Here is a 17498-nt window from a genome sequence, read left to right as displayed (position 1 = left end):
CAGACACACGGTAAGTTTCCATGTATTTCTCCTTCTGGAATACAGCCAATATCCTAGAATGAACAGCTCCTCTCGACATAAATATATGATCTCTATATTATAAAGAGATCAAATGCATTTGTGAAAAGGGTTAGCCCCCACTGATTCTTCTGTATGCTTGCATGTGTTTTTCCTTCTGGAACACGGCCAAAACTCTAGGACGCACAGCTCACATCAAAAATAATAGGAAGAAAAGCAACCCAGCATAGGGAAATAATGCACTTCTTTATTAAATAAGAAATGCACTCACAAATTTCACAGTCAAAAACAGCAAACGTCACACCGTTGTACACTGGTGGGCAAACTATAAAGTCACTGCCCACAAGTCCCGCTCCCATGAGCATATCATCTACAGTAGGACATCCTTAGGGAATCTTTAACTTTTGATTGTACTTTATGTAATTAGTGAATTTTCATTATTTTTATTGATGTAAACACAGCAGATATATATTTTGTTGTGATAAGATTTTTGGACATACTATAAAAACCCGAAGGGTCTGGTATAGATTTTGGCAGAACCCCATGCCATATTTTTTTTCATGGGCTCCTCTTAAAATTCATGCCAGACCTAAAGGGCCTGGTATGAATTTTGGGGGGACCCCATGCCATTTTATTTCCAACACTGCCCCTGCTGCTTTCTTTATATTCACCTGTCAGCTGGGAATGTGCTGGGTGGGGGGGTGAGTCACTGGTTATTAAGATAGCGGCATGTGCAGGATCCATTACAACCAGGAGCCCTGCGTAGGAAGCTTCCAAATTTGGCAGCAGTAGTAGTACTGCTTCTAAATGTTTCAGATCCCGCTGCAGCTGAAGGTTTGCTCGCTCAGTCACCCACCCATTCGTTTGCTGAACCTCCCAAATTCCTGTTGAGGTATGTTAATTTGTATAGTGGGAGCACAGCATTTATTGATTTTTCCCAGGATCCCACCGTGGGGGGAGAGGGGGCATTCCAACGCAGCACAATTTCCCTCTTCGCATAGAAGAAAAGGTAGGTTAGTAGTAATTAGGTGTATCTGGGCCTCTGATCATCGCCCTGGATACCCAGAAGCGCCAGCTCCGGGGACACAGGAAGAGTCAGTTGGAGATGACCATTGACAGAGTCCACCACCTCAGCCCAGTATCTAGCAATTTTTGGGCAGCTCCAGAACATGTGGAAGTATGTGCCTACGTTGTTCTGGCATCGGGGACAATCCTGTGATTGTTGTGGGTATACCCAGTGGAGCCTCTGGGGGGTATAATAAACCCTGTGTAGGAATTTGACCTGTATCAACCTTTCTTTGGAGGATATCAATAAGGTAGTACCATCTGCCATGCAGTCGTCCCAGTCCTCTCTATCCAGGTCAGGTATGTCTGTTTTCCACTGGTCCAAGAGTCTGTCTATCTTGGTGGAATTGGTTTTCAACAGGTCTAAGTATAGGGCAGATAGAGGTTTTTTCAGTTGCTCTTGAGCCAACAACTCCTCAATGGGGTCCATGGTCAGTTGAGGTGCCATTGGGAATTGGGCCCGGGTAGCGTGGCGTAGCTGCAGGTACCTGAAGTACATCCACCCTGGTAGGTGATATTTGGTTTGAAGAGTCGTGAATGGCAGTATGACAGCCGCTGAGATAATGTCCCCAAGCGTTTTAATACCGTGTCTAGCCCATATCTGTGGATCGGGTACTAATATGCGGGAGGTTGGGGTTTCCCCAAAGAGGACAGAAGGAAGACCAGCTCTGAGGACCAACAAGCCCCCGCCTGGCCACTGTCCAAGCCTTAAGGGTTGTTTGGGTAGGTTGTGGAAGACTATCATATGCCCGGTGTCCCCTATAGACTAGGTTACCCGGCTTTCGGAGTGATCCAAGAACAGCTGCCTCTAGGCATACTGCTGCATTACTCTTGGAAAGGACATACCACCATCTAACTGACTAGCACAGCCGCCCAGTAATAAGTTCTGTAGTTTGGCAGTGCTAGTCCTCCACATCGGACAGGGAGTGTTAGGGTCGATCTAGCCACTCTAGGGGTCGCTCCCCCCCAAATGAAGGAGCCCACGCATCTGTCCACTTCCACAAAAAATTTTTTGGAAGAAACAGCATCTTCAGAAGATTAATGTGGCCCATGAGGTTCAGAGGCAGGGAAGCCCATGAGGCGCACCTGGTCCCAAGTTGGGACAGGACCGGAATCAAATTAAGGTCAATGAAGCTTGTCATCTCCCTTCGAACCTGAATTGATCCACCCAAAGTAAGGATATCTCTATACTAGGATCTCGGGCCTGAGGGTCCAGGGGGAAAATAATTGATTTGGACCAATTAATACGGATGCCTGAGAACCTACCAAATGAATTAAATATCTCTAGCGCCGCTTTCAATGATTCTCCCGCATCCTGTAGATACAGTAGAGTATCGTCCGCATAGAGATTTTCTCTTCCAGGGAACCCACCCTCAGTCCTCTCACCCTATTTGAGTTTCTGATTAGGATTGCCAGGGGCTCAACTGCAAGCGTGAAAAGGGCCAGGGATAAAGGACATCCCTGACGTGTCCCCCTCTGTAACGGAAAGGACGCTGACAGCCTGTCATTGGCTTGGATATGGGCCAAGGGTGCCCGGTATAGCATATCTATCCATCGGAGAAACCTGGGACCGAATCCAAACCGGCGTAGTATTTCCCACAAAAAGACCCATTCCATTGAATCAAATGCTTTTTCGGCATCTAATGAGGCGATGACCCGCTTACCACTGTTTTCATGGGTTACAGACATATTTAGAAAGAGGCGACGGAGGTTAATATCGGTACCCTTCTCAGGCATAAATCCAGTTTGATCTGGGTGAACCACCTCCTCCAAAACCGCAGATAGCCTATTTGCTAGGATTTTTGCCAAAATCTTGGCATCCACGTTTAGGAGGGAGATCGGTCTGTATGAGGAACAGTCCTCAGGGTCCTTGCCTGGTTTGGGTATCAACACCACCACAGCCTCAGATATGGATTCAGGAAGGGCCTCCAACTCAAAAAATTGAGCATAGAGGCATACGAGCCGAGGGGCCAGTAGATCCTGATGGTGAGAATAAAACTCTGTTGGCAAGCCATCTGCCCCGGGGGTCTTCCCCGACTAAAGCTGGGAAAGAGCAGTCTGGACCAACTCCCAAAGTGATATCAGTCTCCAAGTCCTTACATACCCCATCACCAAGAGTTGGGAGAGGAATTTCAGCTAGGTACTCGGATAGCTCCTGGGGAAAGTAATCCACCCTGGAGTACAGGTGTTGGTATTACTGGGCAAATTTATTATTTATGTCCTCAGGGGATTGGGGTAACTTCCACTCTGAATCCCTGACTCCACCAATATGAGTGACAGCAATCTGTCCTTTAGCCAGCCATGCCATCAGGCGGCCGCTCTTATTGCCATACTCAAAGACTTTTTGGGCCGTGGTAAGGAGTGATTTCTGCATCGCCTCCACTCTACACAAGGATAACTGTCACAGAGCGAATTGCCAGTCCCCATAGGTTACTTGATCAGGGTGTGCCACATAAACCTCTTCCTTTAGCCTGGCCTCATCCTCCAACCCCTCCAGGGAATGCGCAGATTTCTTACGGGCCACAGATATACGTGCCATGTACTCCCCTCTGGTCCAGGCCTTAAAGGCATCCCAGGTGACCAAAGGAGTAGTAGTGTCAGCGTTATCCAGCCAATAGTGGCACATCCCCTCCTGCACTGCCTCCTGAATTCCTTCATCCTCAATCCAGTATCGAGACAACCTCCACAATCTCTCGCCAGGGGGCCCAAGGGACAGTCTAAGTAGTAGTGGGGCATGGTCTGGATGTAAGCCTTTTTTTTACATCTGCTTACATCCAAGTCAGTGTCCAATGTAATGAATGGAAAGTGTTCTCTTTTTCGATGACTGGAGGTGGAGAGGCAAGACGGTGATGTCACACTCTCCACCTCGTGCAATCAGAGAACACTTTTTGAAAAAAAAAAAAAATACAAGGTTCTCTCTAAATGGAGCCCCTGCTGAGCCCAATGTGGTTACTATGCAGCAGGGCAGCTGCTCAGCTGGGGAACCAGGAATAATGAGGTTTGCAGTGGTAGCAGTATCTAGTGCAGAAATGTTCTGCTTTCACTGGGATTGACCAGGTATGGAATATATATGCTTACATTGATCTAAACTCAACGAACGCAACTGTGCAAAAAAAAAAAAAACTTACCTAGAGGCCAGCTTTAAAAGATAAGCACACTGAAAAGACCTTTCCTTTTATTTTATTAGAAATGGCATTGTCACTAACATTTCTAGAATAATCATGCCCATAGATATGAAAAAAATGTCATAGCCACAGTACACTAAGCCTGAAATTTATTTTAGTGGTTTAAAACTAATATAAGGACATAACAAATTTGTTTCCAGATTATCTGTATGAAAATCAGATTTTCCATCAGATTTGTGGACAGAAAACATCCTGTTTCCCAAAAGAAATGGTTTGACAACTGATAATGCAACAACTGAGTAAAACCAGTAAAACCAATCTTTGCCTATATTTTTTTAAATCTTCTCATCTCTCGTCCCTATTGTCATACACACACATAATCACAGAGTAAAAGCCTGTGAGTCAGGGAACTTTTTTTTTTTTTTTTTTTTTAATGCACGTTTCAGAGTACATAGCAAAATACAGTACAAAACAACTGAAAGAAATCTGGGCACTCAACTTGTTTCTAATTAACAAGATATAACATACAACATAGTACGTGCTATAGGTATCAGAATTAATATATGAACACACAACATAGTTGTTTCAGTATTTAGTATATGTCTGTCTTATAAGGATTATTTGAGGGATGGCAGGGATATCAGTTGGATATTATGTGTGAGGGTTGGGAATATAAGGGATATGTGAGCAGGGGGTAGGGAAAGGGGGGGGGGGGGGGGCAGTTCCAGGCAGCGGTGGGAACAGTCTACGGTGGCATAAGAAAGGGTGGAACTGGAGGTGTAAAAAATGATAGTAGATGAATGGGGTGCTGGTGAGGGGACAAATTCCTCCAGCTTCTGCAATGGAGGAGAGAATACATTTTTAGGTATCGCTAAGCAATAAGGCTTTTCCAATAAGGTGAAGTCATTCCAGTAAAACCATATTTGGTGATATGTTTTGCACTTGTTTTGGGAGGAAAGGAGGTCTTCCAATCTCCTCTACCTTATTGAGCCACAGATATTGCGGGTACAGAAGTGTTTTTCTATTGTGCTGGTATGCAGGCCTTTGCTGCATTCAGTAGGTGTCTCAAAACTGATCTGCGATAAGTTTTATAGGGAATTCAGGAATTATGTAGAAGGAAGAAGTCAGGATCTTCCAATGCCAGACATGAACGGAATATTCAGTGTAGAATACCTTGTTCTGATTTGCAGCACCAGAAAAAATCTGAGGTGGTAGGGTAGAAGTTATGTAGGATTGACACCTAATAGGAATTTAGAAATTATTATCTTGGAAGTTCAATCACATTTTCACGTGAAATGGGTAATCTTCCGACATTCTTGTGGAGTGGAAGAGGTAATTAAGTCACACTCCTAAAGTGTATGAGGCTTTATAGTCTTGTGCTGGTGAGACAAGCTGGACAGAGAATATTGATAAACAATGTCTTTTATTGGGTTGGATCCATTGCATAGCAGTTCAAAAGTGGTTATTATTCGTGCCAATGGTAAGCCTACTCATTTTTTATATTTATCTGGACATTTATCAATTGTGAACAACCTTCAGTGGTTTCAAACTTATGTTTAAAAATAACTTGAAATCTGCAACAACTCCAACTTTCCTTTCCTCAGTTTTTACAGACTATCTCAAATGACAACATTCCAATAACTTCTGCATAAAACTGCAAATATTGGTTAATTCAACCAATCAGGTTCTAGCTACCATTTTTGCATGGATCATTGGAAGAGTAATGCTAACTTGTGACTGACAGATATGAGTAACCCCTCCACTTTTACTTGCCTACAGCTATACACAATTCTTTGGTGAAACTAAAGTGCTTTTTTTTTAAATTTGAAATAGAAAAAAAAAAACAGGACAAAGACTGATACTAACCTTGTGCTGGGCTCACAGCTGCAGGAAGACTTTCCCAGTCAATCGTTGGGGCTGGACATGGATGAAAAGAAAACATGGCCTCAATTCCATTTTCCTGTAGCAGTAAGTATAAAAAATACAAACATGAGAAATAAGAGTTTCAGAGATAATACATTAAAAGAAGAACATTTCTTCTAAAATGCTTTACAATAGCTCTGATCTGTCAACATTTTCTTGGGAAGGCTTAATAAAAGTAGGTATGGTTATACCTGAACAGAGGCATAACGAAGCAGTGTTGGCTGAATTATGGTGTGCCTCTAGATCAGGGGTCTTCATACTACTGCCCTCCAGTTGTTCAGGAACTACAATTCCCATCATGCCTAGTCATGTCTGTGAATGTCAGAGTTTTACAATGCCTCATGGGACGTGTAGTTCTGCAACAGCTGGAGGGCCGTAGTTTGAGGGTCCCTGCTCTAGATGGTCCTAATGTGTAGAAAAAAACAAAATGTAGAAGATATTAGATAATATTATTATATTCTAATGAAGGAAAGAAAATCCCAGTATCTAAGCATCACGAGGTCCAAAGCATGGACCTAAGAAGAGGAGGATCAGGGCTGCTCTGTGCAAACCATTGCACAGAGCAGGTAAGTATGATATGTTTGTTATTTAAAATAATAAAACTCATGGGTTTACAATCACTTTACGCCGGCCATACACAGACTGAAATTCGTCTGGTTTAGCAAGGACAACCAGCCTGTTGGGTTTTTCCTGAATGATCAGTGCCATAATACAATACCACAGCAGAAAGGATTCCCCCATCTACTTTGAATGCGCGGATTATTTGGTCAAACTAAAAAAAAAAAGGATTGTCTTTGGGCTGCCTTAGGCCACTGTTTATGGCAAAAAATATGCATTTTTAAATATCCTGTCTCCTTTTAGGTTCTGCTTTTTTTAAGGACAAAGTAACCAATCTTCAATGATGCCTCCTTATTATCCTATCTTGACCATTTATTTTTGAGTAGTACCATACTGCGCTTTTCTTAGAACAACAATATTTGGTTTATTTCTACTTGCAAGAAACACTATACACTATGTTTTGAAATGTGTGTTCTCTAGGGTTTAAATATTTTCCATGGTAATCTCTTTAGCCTTCCTAATAAGATGTGCTATGCTTACACAAGAAGAAGGCTAGTTATAGAAGAAGCAAAAAGTAAGCAAAGTATATACATGTATGTAGATAAAAAGCTTTTAGCAGCAGAAACGAGCCTGTGAAACAACTATCCAATACGGTGGTGTCCAAATTAAATTGGTCATATATTTCAACTTTTTTGTTTTTTGGTACAATTTCCAATTCAAAAATATCAGGTGCCAGCCATATGTGTCAGAATAAAACCAGTTAAAGTGGAGTTCCACCCACTTTTACAACTCTTCAGCATCCCTCACTAAACTGTGCACTGTAAACGAATTGGATATTTTTTCATTTTTTTTCTCAGCACCTACTGTATATCTGCTGTATTCATTTTTCACTTCCTCCTCCCTGGCCACGGCCCATCGCATCATTTCCTGTTTGCAATGACTCCTGGGAAGGGGAGGCAACTTCCTCTGACACTGCCGTTGCTATGGAAACCTGACCTGAAACCTATTACACTGCTTGTGCTGCACTGAGCATGTGCGAGATCTGCAAGGATGAGATCCAGGAAGAAATACAGTCTGGCTTCAGATGCCCACACTTAAGATGGCTACGGCCTGCTGTAAGTTTATAAAATAACAAACTACTGCTATAAACTAACAAAACAGACCTTAGTTTACAGACTAACTTTATTAGAATACATTAAGCTTGTGTATTATAGGGGTATTTTTATTTAAAAAGTATAATTTCAGCCGGAACACCACTTTAAAGACATTCATATAATAGGGGTTGTCACTTTCAGGAAGCTCCATCCTCACTGGCCCCTCCGCTCACCTGCATACTGCTGCTGTATCCCCATCTCACGCCATCCTGTATGGAAGTGTAGAGCTTGCCCCTGAAGGGGTCACTGAGAATATGCCCAGGTCTCCCAATGTAGTACAGAGGCTGCCAGCCACAAAAGCACATTTGCACTGACAATTCAGGAGCAGTCACTCTAGCAGCAGACGGTAAATCCCCAAAGCAGAAGCTTACCAGTCCCTGTGATATGGTAGCTCACCATCCAGTCACACACAGCTATTAGTCTACTCTCTGCTCTGCACTCAGGTGAGTCTGGCTGTTGCCACACCTGGACTCAGCACTTGGGATACTACTCAGGCTGCCGTTATGCAGTGGTGGTGCACACTGGACAGCAATGTGCACTCTCCGTTATCCCTCATGGCAAGAGGAAGCTGTGTCCTGTACAGCTTGAGAAAATGCAGCTCTTTCCACTCCTACTGGCAATCGTTCTCTGGGAAATGCAGTTCAACTGCTCTTGATTACAGTAGAGTCTCTTTCCTTTGGACTACAGTTCCCACAGTGCAGTGCTGCCTAACTCAGTCCATTGAACTCTTCCTGCTCAGCAGCTCCCTCATCTTGCTAATATAGCTGATAACCAGTGCAGCATTGCAGTTCAACTGCAGGCAATGCTTCTCTCACTCTCCATTCTTAGCCAAGCACCTGGCTACAGAAGCAACATGTGGCCTAGACATTGCTGCATAATAGTTACGGGTAAGTGGTGTGTATTGCTCATTTGCTTTCCCTGTTGTAAACTTTAGCTAAAATTAAAGTGGAACTAAACCCATCAGTGTAATGGTTTCTCAAAACAATTACATACAATGCATGCCATTAATGATAACTGTTACAGTTGCTTGTGCTTTCAACTGAACTGTCAAGCCATCAAATGGCTGATCATATATGCAACACAATGACAACTGTAGATCAAACCGAGCTTAGGATGCCAGCTTCTTTGGCAGTAAAGTATAGGTGAGTTTAGTTCCACTATAAAGGTTTCACTGATCATCATATCCTACAGTCATCTGGTTCCCAATGGGTGCAATGTGTACCACTAGTAGTGTCAGTGGCAAAAAAACAAAACAAAACGAAAACAAAAATTCTCAAAGCTCAAAATTTCTAAAAAAATTTAAGAACAGTCCTGCAAGCAGTATGTGTTCACTCTAGAATGGTCATTCAGTGACAGGAACAAGGGTGTCAATTTAGGCTTTGTACTGGGTGTGCTTTTTTGGGTTTCTGGCACATTTTGGAGAAGGCAATGTCTTTATAAAAGAAAGCCACTCTCTTGGGGGGCTAAGTGTTGGCCATATTTTAATGACAGTGAAAGGATTGCCTATAAGGAACCCAAAGGGAAATAGGAAGCAGCATGACAAGTATCACTAAATGATGAACCCTAGTCAGGACCGAGTGACAGTCCTATCTGGATTGCCACTTAGCAGCCCGGGTGTCTAATCCAGGTCGACCCAACCCCCCTTCCCTCCGCCACCATTCTCACAGCAGGGCAAAGAGTAGGAGGAGCGGCAGGCATGAACGGAGGGAGGAAGCTGCCCAACTATTCAAGTTAACAAGCAAGTGATTGGTTGCTAGAACACAGGGCAGTCCGAGCAACCAGTTACCCCATTGTTAGCATGCAAAGTTGGTTAATTCTCACCCAGATCTGCTGTGCCTCCCAAACACTGCCCTGCTGTGTAAGGTGGGACTAAGAAGAGGGGGCTGTGATGTGAAGGGGGGGGGGTTGATGTAAAGGGGGCAACACGGATATGAAGGGAAGGTTGTGACCTAAGGAGGGGACCGAGAACACTGACGTAAAGTAAAGGGGGGCTGAAATCTGAAGGGGGTCCTGAGGACAGTGGGGAGGGACTGTGATATAACGATCGGAGGGGAAGTATTGTGATGTGAAGAGGAGTGTGAAGTGAAGGGGGAGCCTGAGGTGAACTGATGTAAGGGGGGAACTGTGACGTACGGGGTGGGTTTGATGTGAGGGATTTGGGATATAACACAAACATGAGATTTGGACCTATGGCAGTTCTGTGCTCCGCTACAGTGTGAAAAGAGTTAATGACCCAGGATTCTCATCCAGGCAGGTTGAGGGGCTCCAGTGAACTTATATCTTTCAAAAACTGACTTTTAAGTTTTCTCATCAGTTGGTAAAAGCTAGTTTGGGACCTGGAGCCTAGAGATTTCTTAGAGATCTGGGTGGGTTAAAATCTCCAATCAAAGGTCCCTGTTTTGAGGAACACCAGCACACTAAATGGGCAGGTGTGTGCTGGGCTTTTAGGAGAGACCTGACCAGGGTTCTGGGATCCACCCCGGCAGACAGAGGAGGTCTCTGTCCAGGAGTACAGAAGGGAGCCAGAGCAGCAAGGGGCTGCCAATAAAATGCACCAAGCTTCTGAGAGAGGTACTGAGCGGTATTGTGTCATGGCCTGTGGGATCTGACTAAAGGCCAGGAGACTGTTGTTTGTTTTTTGAAAGGAAGATGAATGCTGAAGACCTCTGCAAGGGAAACTCATGTTTTGCTTTATGAACTCTCTAGTAAAAAGCAATGGACAGGAAAAGCCCTTAAAAAGAAGAATTCAGCAAGTGGCTATGTCCTTCATGTGCTACCCCTTGAAATGAGTTCTCACGAACCTCTGCCGGAAATGTTTTTTACTGACTAGACCCCCATTCACTTTAATTCAGAACTCCTTCTGTATGCATTTTGGACAAATTACTTATCAAGACTATGCAGAAAAAGTCAATACAGATAAAGCAAAGTTATGACGAAGATGGTACATAAATGTGGCTATGCCTTTAAGTGGTACAAAGAAAACTTGGGTGTGTTAGTGGTGCAAGACAAGACAAACTTTTGGAAACCTTGCGACTGTCTGCTTTATTTTCTGTAATACTAACATTTATGTTTCTCAAACAATATTTTTAATACAGTGCTTTAAGTTTCAGCCAGAAAGTACATCAATAAAAATCCTGGAATGCAGTGCACATTGCATTCATTAGCATCTGGTTAGGAGTTGTTATTTAACAAAATAACAACAGAAGACCTCCACAGTGTTCATGTTTCACAAACCATGTATGAGTCATAAGGCTCTTTTGAAATGGATTTAAAAAGGATAAAGCACCATTCAATATAAAGGCAGAATGGGCTTTACTGCATCACGTCTGTTATAAACACGAAAAATAAGATTAATGCAAAAATAAAGACTCCCCATATTTTTAGAGAGTACAAACTGTTAAGTGTTAACAGTTAACTATCTCTACTGATGTTGCTAAGTACAAAGTCTGTTCACTTGTTCTTCCACAAAATGCCTCCATTTATCAAACTCATGCAGGCCATACGATAGATGATTGATAACAGAATCAACCAATTTAACTGATCTTTCACTGTAAAATACAGACAGATATTTATCCATCATGCCATAAAAACAGGCAGGCGTGTGATTGGCCCCAAATTTATTCTGCAGAAGGACAAAGACCCTAAACATACAACCAATGTCATTAAGAACTATCTTCAGTGTAAAGAAGAACAAGGGGTCCTGGAAGTGATGGTTTGGCTCCCACAGAGCCCTTATCTAAGCAACCTTGAGTCTGCCTGGGATTACATGAAAAGACAGAAGGATCTGAGGCAGCCTGCATCCACAGAAGATCTGTGGTTAGTTCTCCAAGATGTTTGGAACAACAACCTAAAAAATAAAAAAAACTGTGTGCAAGTGAACCTAAAAGAATTGATGCGGTTTTGAAGGCAAAGGGTGGTCTAGCCAAATATTGATTTGATTTGGATTTCTATTTTGTTCAACTACTTTTCATTTAGCTAACCGATAAAAAAGATACGATTAACACTTCTATTTCTGAAAGCATTGTTAATTAACAGCATTTTTTTATGCCTGCCTTAAACTTTTGCACAATACTGTATAAGATATTTAGGCTCCATGCACACTGGAGCTCATAAACGGCTGTTCTGAACGTCGGATTGCTGGCAGGAAAACGCTGCTTTAAAAATGTGATTTTATCAGCGTTTTGCATTGCCATCAATGCACGTTTAGCGGCGCTAGCTTTTAACGGCGTTCCTTTGCCTCTATTCAAAATCAATGGTTCCCGATGGGAGCCCATTGATTTGAATAGAAGTCGCACCAGAAGTCGGATGATTATGATCCGACTTGCGGTGCGACTTGTGTGCTGAGGATGAAGGGGAACCCTGCCACAATGAAAAAAAAATAACGTGGGGTTCAAATCCATACCAGAACCTTATCCGAGCACGCAGCCCGGCCGGTCAAGAATGGGGGTGGGGACGAGCGAGCGCACCCCCCCCCCCCCCCAACGCGTTCACTTAGGGAAAAAGTGTCAATAAAAAAACATACTAGACAGGTTTTTAAAGTAATTTATTAGACAGCTCCGGGGTCTTCTTCCAACTTCGGGGGTCTCTCCGGCGTCTTCTGCCGGGCTCCTCCGCTATCTTCTGCTCTTTTGCCGCTCTTTTGCTAGCGGTGGCTCGGACTTCAGCGTCGTCTTCTCCCCTCTTCTCTTCTCCTGATGTTGACACGACGCTCTCTTCAGCTGTAATGCTCTCTGAGCGCTCCGCAATGGACTTATATAGGCAGAAGAACCGGAGAGCGGGAGAAAACGCTGGAGAGACGGAAGAAGACCCCCCAAGTCGGAAGAAGACCCCGAAGTCGGAAGAAGACCCCCGGAGCTGTCTAATAAATTACTTTAAAAACCTGTCTAGTGTGTTTTTTTATTGACACTTTTTCCCTAGGTGAATGGGTAGGGGTACCATGTACCCCATACTCATTTACATAGGGTGGGGGGCCGGATTCTGGGGGCCCCTTTATTAAAAAGGGGGCTCCCGGATTCTGATAAGCCCCCTGCCCACAGACCCCGACAACCAACGGCCAGGGTTGTCGGGAAGAGGCCCTTGTCCTCATCAACATGGGGACAAGGTGGGGTGGGGGGGCGCAGGGCGCCCCCCTGCCCGAAAGCACCCACCCCCCATGTTGAGGGCATTCGGCCTGGTACGGTTCGGGGGGGGGGGGCGCTCGCTCATCCCCATTCCTGACTGTCCGGGCTGCGTGCTCGGATAAGGGTCGGTTATGGATTTGGGGGGACCCCATGCCGTTTTCTTGGCATAGGGGGTTCCCCTTAAAATCCATACCAGACCGAAGGGCTTGGTATTGTCTGAGGGGGGAACCCCACGTCAATTTTTTTTTCGTTTTGGCAAGGGTTCCTCTTCATCCTCAGCACACAAGTCGCACCGCAAGTCGGATCATGATGATCCGACTTGCGGTGCGACTTCTATTCAAATCAATGGGCTCCCATAGGGAACCATTGATTTTGAATAGAGGCAGAAACGCTGAACGAGGCTTAACGCTCTTTTTACAGCGTTAACCCTCATTTAACACCTTTTACCGGTCTGGCATTTCCAGTACTGCTCTTGAACGCAATTTTCTGATGTTCAGAAAAAAGCTCATAAACTCCACTGCTCATTAAAGCTAAAAAATGTCCATGTGTGCATGGATACATAGGCTAACATAGAGTGGAGTTTATGGGCTTTTAAAAAAAACGTCCAAACGCCAATAAACTGCAGTTTATCAGCTCCAGTGTCCATGGAGCCTTAACTTTCTATACTCTAGTACAGTCCTTCTCAACCTTTTTACCCTAGAGCAAATATGTCCAACACAAGGCCCGTGCACCGAATTCATCCCACCAGGCAACTTCATGTGGAACTTGCACCTTTCCTACAACTGCTACACACTCCGCCTTTCCGCTCCCCTTCCCCCGTCTCAGCAGTCAGCAGCAGAGAAAAGGATATGACTCCTCCTAGAGATCCTGCGCCTCTCTGTGCAGACACAGCACCCCCTTGTCTCTGCCTCCGCTGGTCTCAGCATTCAGCAGACTCTGGCAATTGACTCCTCTGGTCCTCCCCCAGACCCTAAACTTTCTTCTTCCCAGTTACAACCCCCGATTCCTCCTGGCAGCAACACAAGCTAAGGGGTGCACTGTGATGTAAGGGAGGATGGGGGGCTCTTGACTTCTGATGGTGGAGGGGAATCTTGATATCCGATTTAAGGCGGGGTGGGGTGCTCTGGACATCTGCTTAAAATTATTATGGGAATGATACTATTCTATGCCAGTTGAAAAAGAGGGTTACATACCACTGGTATCATCCACAAGAAACTTTAAAGGAGGCTGCTCAGCCAGAACCCCATGCAGAACCATGTTCTGTCTGAGCAGTCTCCAATAAACTTTCTCATGGATGATACCAGCGGTGCCCAATCCTCATTTTCAGATTTGCATCGTCTGCTACAGGAGTCTGAATGGACTCCGTGCCGATTTGCACCTGCCCTTCACAGTATTACTAAAACCAGTAATAATCGAATGCAGAGGCAATCATTTTATATGATAAAGAGTAGATACATTTATATATTCTTACAGATACAACTGGCTCTTTGAGGGCAACCCTTATACTGATGCGGCCCACGATGAAAATGAGTTTGACATCCCTGCCCGAGAGGAACCCTTGAAATAATTTTCAGGTCTCACTGAACCAAAGCTACAACCAATTCAATGCTGGTCAGTGAGAAAAATGCCCCCCTACATTGGTGGTCAGTGGAAAGTATGTTCCCCCCTTACCATGATAAGAAATAAAGCGTTACTGGATCTACTGATTACCAACAATACAGACCTGATCACGGATGTGGAGATACGGGGCAATTTAGGTAACAGCTATAACAGGTCAATTGGCTTCAGTATAAATCACACAAATAGGAAACATAAGGGGAATACAAAGACACTGAATTTCAAAAGAGCCAACTTCCCTAAACTACAAACCTTGCTAGAAGGCATAAATTGGGATAAAATCTTAGGAACAAAGAACACGGAGGAGAGATGGGTTTGCTTTAAGAGCATATTAAATAAGGGCATTAGCCAATGCATCCCATTGGGTAATACATTTAAAAGAGTGAACAAAAGTCCTGGATGGCTTAACTCCAATGTAAAAATGCATATAAAAGCAAAGGAGAAGGCCTTCAAAAAATACAAGGTTGAGGGATCATCATCAGCATTCAGACTTTATAAAAAATGCAACAAGAAATGTAAGGGTGCAATAAGGACAGCTAAGATAGAACATAAAAGACACATAGCGGAGGAGAGCAAAAAAAAATCCCAAGAATTTCTTTAAGTATGTAAACAGTAAAAAAGGGAGGACAGACCATATTGGCCCCATAAAGAATGAGGAAGGACATCTGGTTACAAAGGATGGGGAGATGGCGAAGGTATTGCATTTATGCTTCTCCTCAGTCTTTACGAGGGAATCAAGGGGCTTCAGTAACCAAAACTGCAGTGTTTATCCTCATGACACATCACAGGAAGCACCTCCATGGTTAAGAGAGGACAGAATTAAAATTATACTTGGGAAACTTAACATTAATAAGTCACCGGGACCAGGTGGCTTGCACCCGAGGGTACTTAGGGAACTCAGTCAAGTAATTGCCAGGCCATTGTTCCTAATTTTTACTGAGAGTCTACTGACTGGACTGGTACCAGCTGATTGGAGAAAAGCCAATGTAGCACCAATATTTAAAAAGGGCCCAAAATACATCCCTGGGAATTACAGACCAGTTAGCCTAACATCAATAGTATGTAATAAATAATAGTGAGGTTATTCCCGCGTATGAAAAAATTAATCTAGAATCGGAAAAGCTGCTTGCACCGAATCAGGTACACACCAGACCTTAGAAGTAATTAAATATAAGTGGGTAGTGCTGCGCTAATCCTAAATGAATAGACTAAAAAACCTAGCGTATGTGAATAAATAGATTATGATCAAATCTTACATCACAAAAATAAAATCAATATAGGTGGTAGATGGCAATGGCCAGAAAAAGAGTGAAATAATAATTGAAATGTATCATAAATATGAAACCGTGTACATAAAAACCATAAATATATAATATATCACCATAACACTTAGCTCACTAATCATAAGTGAAATAAAAACTTCTTAATAAAGTGCAGATAAAGATAAAGCATGTGATTGACACTGTGTGCAAAAATAAGCAATACATAAGGTGACAATGTGCAGTAGTGTATTCAGATTAATACAGCATGGATCTCAGAACAAGTTGAAAACATGCATCACATAAAGTGACAACGTGCAAAACTACATCCAAACAAATTCGGCAAAAATAATCCCAAAATAACATACAAAGTGCTCCACCAAAAAAGTCCATCAATTAATTCAAAAGAGCGACAGCAACATCCTAACATGCAATCGTTGCGATTAAGGTGCTCAAAATGGATCACATCATGTGCATCTTCGTGTACACACACACACACAAGTGGGTAATGGCCCCTTACCTTGAGGTAATAGGGCAAAAGCATATGACCAATAAGCCTTTCGTGGTGTCTACCTATGGGCTCCAGCGATCCCTCACAGTCCTAGGTCCGCGGTATGGTTCCCTCAGGTGTAAGGCAAGGGATTATGTAAGGTGACAAAGCAAGAAGGATCCCAATAGTGTGATTCCGTTTTGGTAAAATAGTAGCTTTTATTTAAAATAATACGGTACTCACATAAAAATTGAATAAACAGCGGTTCAATCCGACGAGCGGCGAGCTCGTGAGCCTCTAGCAGTATGTGCAGCCTGTCCCGTCCCAATGGGCTGCACATACTGCTAGAGGCTCACGAGCTCGCCGCTCGTCGGATTGAACCGCTGTTTATTCCATTTTTATGTGAGTACCGTATTATTTTAAATAAAAGCTACTATTTTACCAAAACGGAATCACACTATTGGGATCCTTCTTGCTTTGTCACCTTACATACTCCCTTGCCTTACACCTGAGGGAACCATACCCCGGACCGAGGACTGCGAGGGATGCGCTGGAGCCCATAGGTGGACACCACAAAAGGCTTATTGGTCATATGCTTTTGCCCTATTACCTCAAGGTAAGGGGCCTTGTGTGTGTGTACACGAAGATGCACATGATGTGATCCATTTTGAGCACCTTAATTGCAACAATTGCATATTAGGATGTTGCTGTCACTCTTTTGAATTAATTGATGGACTTTTTTGGTGGAGCACTTTGTATGTTATTTTGGAATTATTTTTGCCGAATTTGTTTGGATGTAGTTTTGCATGCTGTCACTTTATGTGATGCATGTTTTCAACTTGTTCTGAGATCCATGCTGTATTAATCTGGATACACTGCTGCACATTGTCACCTTATGTATTGCTTATTTTTGCACACAGTGTCAATCACATGCTTTATCTTTATCTGCACTTTATTAAGAAGTTTTTATTTCACTTATGATTAGTGAGCTGAGTGTTATGGTGATATATTATATATTTATGGTTTTTATGTACACAGTTTCATATTTTTGATACATTTCAATTATTATTTCACTCTTTTTCTGGCCATTGCCATCTACCGCCTATATTGATTTTATTTTTGTGATGTAAGATTTGATCACAATCTATTTATTCACATACGTTAGGTTT

The 17498-nt window shown here is 43.2% G+C and overlaps 1 protein-coding gene across 3 annotated transcripts in view; it reads right to left on the bottom strand.

Annotated features, from left to right (window-relative positions):
• The window catches only part of GSTCD (glutathione S-transferase C-terminal domain containing), a 287431-nt gene that overhangs the window by 142095 nt on the left and 127838 nt on the right, over positions 1–17498 (bottom strand). For all 3 annotated transcript variants that reach the window (XM_073601880.1, XM_073601873.1, XM_073601887.1), the window contains exon 5: positions 6075–6168. In XM_073601880.1, coding sequence (XP_073457981.1) covers positions 6075–6168 — 94 coding nt within the window. The remainder of the gene's footprint in view (positions 1–6074; positions 6169–17498) is intronic.

This window comes from Aquarana catesbeiana, linkage group LG01 (genome assembly GCF_042186555.1).
Source record: "Aquarana catesbeiana isolate 2022-GZ linkage group LG01, ASM4218655v1, whole genome shotgun sequence".
Taxonomy (NCBI): domain Eukaryota; kingdom Metazoa; phylum Chordata; class Amphibia; order Anura; family Ranidae; genus Aquarana; species Aquarana catesbeiana.
The sequence above is the reverse complement of the archived record's forward strand: the minus strand, read 5'-3'. Positions and strand labels throughout refer to the sequence as shown.